Source organism: Manacus candei, unplaced genomic scaffold (genome assembly GCF_025592945.1).
Source record: "Manacus candei isolate 608988 ecotype Guabito, Panama unplaced genomic scaffold, ASM2559294v1 h1tg000100l, whole genome shotgun sequence".
NCBI classification, from domain to species: Eukaryota; Metazoa; Chordata; class Aves; order Passeriformes; family Pipridae; genus Manacus; species Manacus candei.
Window position 1 is genome coordinate 448,292 of NW_026138148.1, and position 11,412 is coordinate 459,703.

General features: G+C 37.8%; 1 protein-coding gene across 1 annotated transcript in view; it reads right to left on the reverse strand.

Annotated features, from left to right (window-relative positions):
- MYL3 (myosin light chain 3) overlaps window positions 1–7,584 on the reverse strand; it is a 28,636-nt gene extending 21,052 nt beyond the window's left edge. The window contains exon 1 of the mRNA XM_051769042.1: window positions 7,336–7,584. Within this exon, the coding sequence (XP_051625002.1) occupies window positions 7,336–7,458 (123 nt within the window). The 5' untranslated portion in view covers window positions 7,459–7,584. The remainder of the gene's footprint in view (window positions 1–7,335) is intronic.
- Between the last annotated feature and the right edge of the window lie 3,828 nt (window positions 7,585–11,412).

Sequence of the window (11,412 nt, forward strand, 5' to 3'; positions counted from 1 at the left end):
TGAATCCCCATCAGGACCTGACATCTCCAGGTCAGGTTTTCTCAAGGAAGGTCCACAGATAATCAATTTGAATCCACACCAGGACCTAAAATCCTGATGTCATTTTTTTCCCTAAATATTCCCACAAATACTGAATTTGGATTCCCCCATGACCTGAAATCCTCAGGTCAGGGTTTCCTTAAATATTCCCCTCCATGGGCAGCCCAGAGCCAGGATTTTGGAGCAGAATCATCCCCTCTTTTACAGCTAAAATCCAACAGCCAACACCTAGAGTTTGGAAAGGTGCCCAGGACTGGCAGAAATCCAAAGAAGCAGCACCAGATCCGTGCAATCCTGGAGCACACGTTGAAGAGCCCTTTGCTGCTCACTAAATTAAAAATAAATCACAAGAAGCTCCCAGAAGAGCAATTCTGCTTAACAAGAACTGGGACTCGGAGGCAAATCCCAGAGAATTCCAAAGGAAACATTTCCTACGAACTCCCAATGGTGTCTCTTGTCTTTCTTTGCTAAAATTTCAGTCCTTTTTTCCTCCAGACTTGCTCCTCAAATCCCTCAGGCTCAGGAAGGAACCTCGGAGAGAGAAGGAGGCCCAGCCTGGGCTTGCTCTGCCCTGGCAGGTGTTTGCCCAGCTCCAAAACCTTCCCAAACCTGAGCCCACAGCAGGGAAACTTCTCCCTCAAAATGTTCCTGCTGAGCTGCTCCTAAGGCCAACAATAACACTGGGAGGGACAATGGAAACGGGCAGCACCTGGAAGGGATAAAACCACGGGAAAAGGAGACTGGAGAGGGAAAAGTGAGAGGGTGTCGGGAGGTTGAGGATGTGCTGGGGGCACCTTTGGCTGGCTGGAGAAACTTGGGCTGGTGGGAGCTGTTCCTGCCCATGGAATGAGGGAAAGTGAGATTTAAGGGCTTTTCCAACCCCGAAACATTCCAAGATTCCACAGTCTTGGAAGTTTGGGGATACAGGATGGGATGCTCTGCTTGGAACGGGGAAAACAACGGGAGGGACTGGAGGGGACTGAATAAGGGGGGGTCAGGCTGGTTTTGGGGTCCAACAAAGCTCAGACCAACATCAATCCCGAAGGGAAACATCCCGGGAGTGAGAGAAGATAGGGCAGAGCTGGAAAAATCCCTGGAGAAGGGAACAAACAAGTGACACTGGTGACTATTGATCCAAAGCCTGGACACCCCTGACTGGCAGTTCAGTTCTTTCTGTTACCAAAATTTCTACCCAGCCCAAATTTTACCAGCAGAGTTTTCCAACGTTCCCCTTCTCGGGAATGCGAGTGGAGATTCCTGGCTGGAGCAGGGACACCCCTCAAGGTCACTCCAAAGGGATTTGCCCCTCACTGTCCTCGGGCTGGGTGAGTGACATCAACCTCTATTTAATAACTGGGTTTATTTAATAACTGGGTTTGCTTTCATACCATTTTTAATGTAATTGCTTCACTACTGCTTCCCTATATTTTAATAGTTTATATATTATATATATTTTCCCTGTATTTTAATAGTTGGTTTAGCTCCTATGCTGGGTAGGGAATAATTCTGTTTAAGATGATTTTTGCCTAATTTTTAGGTCCTTAATAAATCATGTGCCTTTCTAGAAATATGTTATTTTATAGATATATCTGTAAAGCTATCTATAAATATATTTTATAGATAAATATATATATAAAAATAGAAATATATAAATATATATAAATATATAAATATAAATATATAAATTATAAATATATAAACAAATATTAAAATATACAAATGAATATATATAAAAATAAATACAAATACATACATTATAAATATATAAATATATATAATATATATAAATATATATTAAAATAAATATAAATATATAAATACATGTAAATGTATATAAATAAATGTAAATATATATAAATAAATATAAATATATAAATAAATATAAAATCTATAGAAAAATATATATTAAAATAAATATAAATATAAAAATAAATGCAAATATATAAAAATAAATATAAATATAAATACATAAATTATAAATATATAAATAAATATAAAATCTATAGAAAAATATGTATTAAAATAAATGTAAATATATAAATAAATGTAAATATATATAAATAAATATAAATATATATAAATAAATATAAATATATATATTTGCTGTCCTTGATCCTGTGGGACAAAGGTGTCCAAAGACTCAGTCACAACCTTGCACATAAACCCTTGACCTCCCCAAAATCCTTTCCCAAAGTAATTCCTGTTTTTTCAATCCCCTCTCCCAGACATTCCAAAGCCTGCAGGGCTCTCCAGGGAAATCAGCTTTCCCAAAAATAACCCCTGACTGCTTTTTTTCCCCAGCGTTCCTGGGAGCTGCTACAACAATCCCAGGGAGCAACGACCTGGGAAAACAGGGATAACTGTTCGGGATGACTCCAAATGGCAAACTGGGCCTTTTCCAGCTCCTCCCATTTTCCAGCTGTCTCCTCGTGGCTCCTTTGTCCCCTGCACACGTCAGCTCCGACAATTTTAGCTGCTGGAATGCTGGCACCCAAATTCCCACCTCATCCCCCTTTATCCCTTTATCCCCCTCTCCCAAGGGTGACTCAACCCACCCTGAGATAATTTAGCCAGGGATAAAAACCCTGCATCGGCTTCTCCCTGCTGATTATTGGGGATTCAAGGTCAAGGATCAGCTTTTCCCTGGAGAAATCCAAAGGGGAAAATCCCAATTTCTGCATCCATGAGAAGAACTAATCCCATTTTGCCTCAACCTTCCTGGTTTTTCGGGAATTTCTGACAAAATGGATCTGCCTGCTAAAGGTGGGAATGAATGAGATCCATGGAAAAGACAATTTCCTGTCACCAAATCTCCTCAGGACAATTTGTTCCTTAAAAAAAGAGGGCCAGGGGTCATCGTGGAAAAAACTTCCTGAAATGCTGGTTCCCAAATTCCCACCTCATCCCCCTTTATCCCTTTATCCCCCTCTCCCAAGGGTGACTCAACCCATCCCGAGATAATTTAGCCAGGGATAAAAACCCTGGATCAACTTCTCCCTGCTGATTTTGGGGGATTCAGGGTCAAGGATCAGCTTTTCTCTGGAGAAATCCAAAGGGAATATCCCAATTGCTGAATCCAGGAGAAGAATTAATCCCAGTTCGACTCAGTTTTCCCGGTTTTTAGGGAATTTCTGACAAAATGGGCCTGCCTGCTAAAGGGGGGAATGAATGAAATCCATGGAAAAGACAATTTCCTGTCACCAAATCTCTTCAGGACAATTTGTTCCTTAAAAAAAGAGGGCCAGGGGTCATCCTGGAAAAAACTTCCTGAAATGCTGGTACCCAAATTCCCACCTCATCCCCCTTTATCCCTTTATCCCCCTCTCCCAAGGGTGACTCAACCCACCCTGAGATAATTTAGCCAGGAATAAAAAACCTGGATCAACTTCTCCCTGCTGATTTTTGGGGATTCAAGGTCAAGGATCAGCTTTTCTCTGGAGAAATCCAAAGGGAATACCCCAATTGCTACATCCAGGAGAAGAATTAATCTCATTTTGCCTCAACCTTCCTGGTTTTTAGGGAATTTCTGGCAAAACAGGCATCCCTGCTAAAGGTGGGAATGAATGAGATCCATGGAAAAGACAATTTCCTGTCACCAAATCTCCTCAGGACAATTTGTTCCTTAAAAAAAAAGAGGTCCAGGGATCATCATTCCTTAAAAAAAAAAAAGGTTTTTTCATGGATTCAGCTCAATTCTCATAGAAAGAAAAAGAAAGAAACCCCCCCAAAAAAACCTCTTTTTTATAAGTTGCAAAAAAAATTCACTCTCAAATTTGGAAGATCTTTGTGAAAATTTCCCACAGTTGGATCAAATCCAACGGGAATGTTCGTGTGAGGAACATTAAAAATGTTGGAATAACGGGGTTAATTTAGGGGATATATCTCATATTTAGGCCCCTGGAATTGGCAGCACAACAGAGGCACAAAACAACCCAGGACCATCAAACAGGGGGAGAAAGATAAGGGGAAAAAATTCCAGTGGGATTCTGGGTGGAAAAATAAGGTTCTTGGATCATTCTCATGATTTATGAAAGTCAGGAAAATTGAAATGAAAAGTACTGTTCTCTGCCACGGAAACATTTTTTAGTTTTGAAACTTTTTAGCAGCTAAAAAAGGTGATTAAAAATCCCAAATAGAAAACTGCATCATAAGGTGGGAGAATAAACTGAAATAATTTGATATATTGACATCCAAAGATGCATTTCCATCATTTTTTTACGTTTTTGTTCAATGCAAGGTTGGTTTTTTCACCTTTTTTTTTGTTTTACCCCAGATTATTTTCTCCCTGCAAACCAGACCCGATTTGATCCCACAATGCAGAAAATGGCACCTTTGGAGAATTTTAAAACCCCTCCAAATGATTTTTTTTTTTTAAACCTTTTCCCACGATCCGGGGAGGAATTTTGACCTCCAGCAGCTGCCCTGAGCTGGATTGATTTATTTTTTAATTTTTTTTATTTATTTATTTTTTTAATTTTTTAATTAAGACATTAAAATTAATTAAAATTAATTTTTTTATTAAAAAATTCCCAGGAAAACCTGTTTAGAAAATACCAATTCCCCTTTCAATGAGTTTGAGGACAAAAATGCCCCGAATCAAAGCTTTTCCCACTCCAGTTTGGCATGGAAAACCAATGGAATATTCCCTGAAGGGCTGTTATCACCCCAGCACTGGATGTGGATTGATTTATTATTTAAGAATTTTTTAGCACTTTATAAAACACGAGAAGAACCATTAATTGCAAAACGTGCTGGGGGGAAAAAGGAACAATTTGCAAAAAAAAGTGTTCAGAACGAGGTCAGAAAACCACCCAGAAATCGTTTATTTTGAGTCCTGCGGGGATGAAAATGGATTTGATGGGCCTGGGATTGTGTGGACTAGAAAAATATGTCTATTTTTGAGCTGTGGGGTTTTTTTAAAATTTAAATAATTTTTTTAATTATATAATTTTTAAAAAAAAATTAGATTTTTTAAATGGCATTATTTTAAATTATTTAAATGTAATTTTTTTCCAAAATTATTTTAAAAATTAATTTCAATTTAATTTCAATTTAATTTTTATTTAATTTCAATTTAATTTCAATTTCATTTCAATTTAATTTCAATTTCATTTCAATTTAATTTCGATTTAATTTCGATTTAATTTCAATTAAATTAAATTTTCTCTCCAGGACCCAGCTGCCCTTTCATTCCCCAATGTCACAGGATCCCAGAGGATTATTCCCACAATGTCACTGTATCCTGGCCTTCTCCCCCTGCTCCTTTTACAGGCAGGAATGTGAAGTCCAGAGGTGTTGGAGGGAGCTGATCCCACCACACACCGCTCATCCAAGGTCATGGAATTCCTTCCCACTGACTCTGGAGTCCTTTCCAAACTATCCCGAAGTTGAATCCCTTCTAATCCGACTTTTTGATATAATTTGATTTATATTATATATATATATTTTTTTTTTTTTCTCCCACCATGATTTAACATTAAATATTTCCAAGGTTTTTGGGATTCAAGGCAGTTCTTCCTCTGCTGGGAATTCCCAGCTGTGGGATTTGATCCCATGGGGAAGAGGGAAAGGATTCCCAGCCAGGACCTGCCATGCTGAGCTCAGGGGGGACACCGAGACAGAGTAACTTATTCCCTTTTTTATGGAGTTTCCATCTTTTCCTGAAAGGGAAAACTGGGGTTTGAGCAGTTGGAATTGTTCAGTTTGGGAATTGTTCCCATTTACTGTGGGAAAGCTGCTCCTGGATCTCTGGAATTGCCCGGGAATGGTGCACAGGGAGCAAAGGGAATGCTCATTTTTCCATCTTTATTTCTTTATTGCATTTTTAGGAGTCAAAAGGTCACCCTTGGATGGGTCATTTCACGGTCATTTCCAGAGGAATAGAGAATTATTTTTTTTCCTTATCATTTTCAGGGAGAAATTTCTCAGATCTCCAGGAAAAGTTCAATTCCCATGGGAAAAAAAAGTGCATTTGAAAGGGAAAATGATCTCCAGCATCATTTCACTGCAATTCCCTAATTCCTGGCTTTAAAACCTGGAGTGTTTCCTGAACACTGGCAGTTCCCTGTCAATGGGGTGGTTCACTGAGAGGGCAATTTAATTAATTTATTTCATCTAATTCTAAGTGAACATCCAAAATCCTAAAGGCCAAATTAATTACTTTGTCTAATCCCAAATTAGGTAAATCAGGATTAGAGGAGTGACCCCAAATTCTCTGAAAAGTTGTTTCTGAAATGACCCTGGAAAGGAGGAGGAAGAGAAAGAAGGAGGAGAAGGAGGAGGAGGAGGAGGAGGAGGAGAAGGAGAAGGAGAAGGAGAAGGAGAAGGAGAAGGAGAAGGAGAAGGAGAAGGAGAAGGAGAAGGAGAAGGAGAAGGAGAAGGAGAAGGAGAAGGAGAAGGAGAAGGAGAAGGAGAAGGAGAAGGAGAAGGAGAAGGAGAAGGAGAAGGAGAAGGAGAAGGAGAAGGAGAAGGAGAAGGAGAAGGAGAAGGAGAAGGAGAAGGAGAAGGAGAAGGAGAAGGAGAAGGAGAAGGAGAAGGAGAAGGAGAAGGAGGAGGCTCTTGCCCTTTGGAGGAATCCTTGGGGCAGGACCTGGAAGCAGTAGGTCATTCAGGAACTCTGGATTTTTTTTCCCAAGTTTCTCTCTGCCTTCCAAAACACCCCACTCCTTTCTGTTGGGTTTTTCTGGAAAACCAAAGGGGGTTTTCCTGCCTCACTCCCAGGAAACCCCAGGCTGTTGCTGTCAAACCAGGCCAAGAGAAACGAATTCCAAGCCTGTGAATGATCCAGCCTCAGCCCTTGGGTAGGCAATGCTCAGCCCTGAGCACAGTCCAACCTTCCTGCAACTTCCCTGCAGAGGAAAAACAAGCTTCCTGCTGGGATCAGCGGGAATAAAACGGGCTCCTTTGAGGATACAACGGGTCTGAACCCCCTCAGATCAAACAATCTTCAGCTCTGAGCTCTGTGTTCAGCAGAGCCCTCGCTGACTGTGCTGGGAAGGAATTCTTGGCTGGGAGGGTGGGGAGGGACTGGGATGGGTTTCCCAGAGAAGCTGTGGCTGCCCCTGGATCCCTGGAAGTGTCCAAGGCCAGGTTGGAGCAACCTGGGCTAGTGGAAGGTGTCCCTGCCCACTGGATGAGCTTTAAGGTCCCATCCACTCCATCCTTAATTCCTGTGGAAATGGCCTTGGCTGCTCATTTTCTGCCCAAATCCACCCCAAATCTGATTTTGGGGAACGTTCCTCTCCCAGCATCCCAACCCCCCCCAGCCCTTTCCCCAGCTGACAGGACACCACCTACTTTGACCGAAGCCGGGTTGAACTCCACTTCTTTTTTGGGTTCCGGTTCTGCCGGTTTAGGCGCCGGTTTGGGCTCTTCTTTCTTAGGCTCGGCCTTCTTAGGCTCGGGCTTCTTCGGGGCCATGCCGGGGCTGCCTCGGGAAGGCACAGGAGGAGCGGGATGGAAGCGAGGAGGAGGCGCTGCCGCGGGATGAAGCACACGCGGGGCTTTATCCCTGTCCCCTCCCGGGGCTTTATCCCCGTCCCCTCCCGGCGTGCCAGCCCCGTCACATGCCCCCCTGGCACAATGGGGGCACGGCTATAAAAGGACAAGACACTGCCCGGCTATTTTGGAGCCCCCCGGGCATTGTTCCCAATTAGCACTTCCATGGAAAGAGAGATGCTGGGGGGGTTTTAGGGCTCCGACAGGGGGGAGGTCGGGCTTATCCTCCCCCCTTCCAGCCATCCCGACACTGTCATTCCCACAGCGGGATTTTTTTCCATCCTGGATGCCCCCCCCCGGCCTTTGTGGTGCTGCGGCACGTTCCAAGATAAGCCCGGGTTTATATTTAGAGCCGAGGATGCGGCTCCGTGGGAGGCCGAGCATCCGCGGATCAGCCGGGGCACAATTCACGCCTTTGTAAAATTTATAAATACATATAAAATTTGTTATATATAAATATATAATAAATACATATGTGTTTTTATATAATTTATATATATATAATTTTTATATATACAGTTTATATATATTTGTTTGTATATAATTCATTTATTTTATATGTTTGTATTTATTATTGATATATTTATCAGCTGGGGCACAATTCACAATTCGCGCCCGGGAACCAGAATTCCTGATAGGAAAAAGCACCTAAGGAGCAGGGAAAGGCTCAGGCACACGGGTAGGGACGGCACGGCACGCGCTGAGATTTTCCAGACCTTTTTAGGGCTTGGAGCGCCAAATTCCTGTCAAAAGAGGGAAGATAAGGGCGGCCACTTGAAGATTTACTAATCAATATTTACGGAATTGATTTAATCTAATATACAATATCCATCTAGATGTTCATCTAAATAATCTATAATATTAATCTAACCAATACTAATCTAATTAATTTTATTCATTGAATAAATTCCCCCCCCTTCAAAGCCAAATGGAGTTAATAATTCTCAGATCTGCTTTCTCGGTCAGGGATATTTTCCACTGGCTCAGGTTGCTCAGAGTAAAGAATTGTCACCTCACAATATTATATGTTGTAAGGTTAATAAAATATTGATAATTAATGATAATTAGTAATATTAATATGTTATTATTATATTAAGATTACTATAAAAGCTATTGACATATATTTATTATAATTTATATAATATTTGTATATAAATTATACATATTATATATATAATTTATATATATTTTGTATATATAATTTATATATAATTTATATTTATATATATGTAATTTATATATAATTTATATATTTTATATATTTATATATATAATTCATATCTATTATATATAAATATATACTATATATTTATATATAATTTTATATATAATTTATATATAATTTTTATATAATAAATATATGTAAATGTATAAATACATATAAAATTTATAAATACATATAAAATTTATATTATATATAAATACATAAAAATATATATGTGTTTTTATATAATTTATATATATACAATTTATATATATTTGTTTATATATAATTCATTTATTTTATATATTTATATTTATTATTGATATATTTATCAGAACTAAGAGTAAAGATGATCCAGAAGGGGATGAAAACTCACCCCAGGCTGATTCTCAGTCACAATTCAGAGTGATGAATTATCCCACCACAATATTATATATTATAATATTAATAAAATGCCGACAATTAATAATAATAAATAAAAATAATATAGTATTATAATATTAATACTATAATTTTAGCGATAGATATTAATATATTTATGATAAATAGGAGTAAAGATGATCCAGAAATGTCATAGAAAACTCACCCCAGGCTGATCCTCAGTCCAAACTCAGAGTAATGAATTATCCCATCACAATATTATATATTAAAATATTCATAAACTGTAGACAATTAATAATAGCTAATAATATTAATTTAGTATCCTAATATTTATAATAATATAATATTATAGATAGTAATTGAGATATTTATGAGAAATAGGAGTAAAGATGATCCAGAAACTCATCTCAGGTTGATCCTCAGTCAAAATTCAGAGTAATGAGTTATCCCACCACAATATTATGTATTACAATATTAATAAAATATTGGTCATTAATAATAATTAATAATATTCGTGTGTTATTATAATATTAATAATATAATATTATGGATGGTTATTGATATTTTTAGGAGAAAAAGGAGTAAAAGGGATCCAGAAAGGGGGTGAAAACTCATCCCAGGCTGACTCTCAGTCAAAACTCAGTCATGGATTATCCCATCATAATATTATATAGTATAATATTAATGAAATATTGATAACTAATGATAATTAGTAATATTAATATATTATTATAATGTTAAGAATATGATATTACAGAGTTATTGATTTATTTTTGAGAAATAAGAGTAAAGATGATCCAGAAGGGGCTGAAAACTCACCCCAGGCTGATCCTCAGTCAAAATTCAGAGTGATGAATTATCCCACCACAATATTATATATTATAATATTAATAAAATGTAGACAATTAATAGTCATTAATAATATTAACATAATATTCTAATAACAATAATATAATATTATAGATAGTAATTGAGATATTTATGAGAAATAGGAGTAAAGATGATTCAGAAAGGTGGTTGAAAACTCACCCCAGGCTGATCCTCAGTAAAAATTCAGGATAATTAATTATCCCACCACGATATTATATAATAGTAATAAAATAGTAATACTTAGTAATTAGTAATATTAATATATTATTATAATATTAATAATATTCTGTTATAGATATTTATACTAGAAACAGGAGGAAAGATGATCCAGAAAGGTGGTAGAAAATTCATCTCAGGCTGATTCTGAGTCAAAATTCAGAGTCAGGGTTTATCTCATCATAATAATATTATAGATAATTATATAGTAATGAATTACCCCATCATAATACTATATATTATAATATTAATAAAATATTGATAATTAATAATAAATAATACTATTAATATGTTAAAATATTAATACTATAATATTATAGATAGTTATTGGGTGTATTTGTGAGAAATAGAGGTAAAGATTCAGAAAGGTTGTTGAAAACTCACCTCAGGTTGATTCTTAATCAAAATTCAGATTAATGAATTATCCCATCATAATACTATATATTGTAAAAATAAAATATCGATAATTATTAATATCATTAATATGTTGAATATTAATGAGTAAAAATGATCCAGAAGGATGGTTGCAAACTCACCTCAGGCTGATTCTGAGTCAAAATTCAGAGTCAGGGTTTATCTCATCATCATAATATTATTGAGGGGTTTATCTCACTGTTATGTTGAGATAATTATCAACTATTATTCCCAAATATTTTTATATATTCATGGTAAAATATGTTCATGACTTGACTGAGTTGACAGAGAAGATCCTTTGCACTTCCAAAGAAATCCAAATGGTTCCTGTATCCTGACACTTCCAGGAAAGGCACTTCTGCTTGGATTGGAGATTTCTGGGAATGCTAAATCCCAGTAAATACTCTGGGACTTTATTCACTCTCCTACCTCTCTGTTTCTCCTTCAGGCCCTTGGGAATTCCCTCTGGAATTCCGGGTGGTTCATTCCCGTCGATCCGTCTGTGACATCAGCCCTTTTCCCACAGCTCTGGGGGGATTTCCCAAGAATCCCTCAGGTGGAGGGCAAATATTGGGAAGGAATTCTTCCCTGGGAGGGTGGGGAGGGACTGGAATGGATTTCCCAGGAAGCTGTGGCTGCCCCTGGATCCCTGGAACGTCCAAGGCCAGGTTGGAACAACCTGGGATAGCGGGAGGTGTCCCTGCCGAATGGGATGATCCTTAAATTCCTTTCCAAACCCAACCATTCCAGGCTTCTCAGCCCTGATGACATTTAAACTTATCTTAAATTTA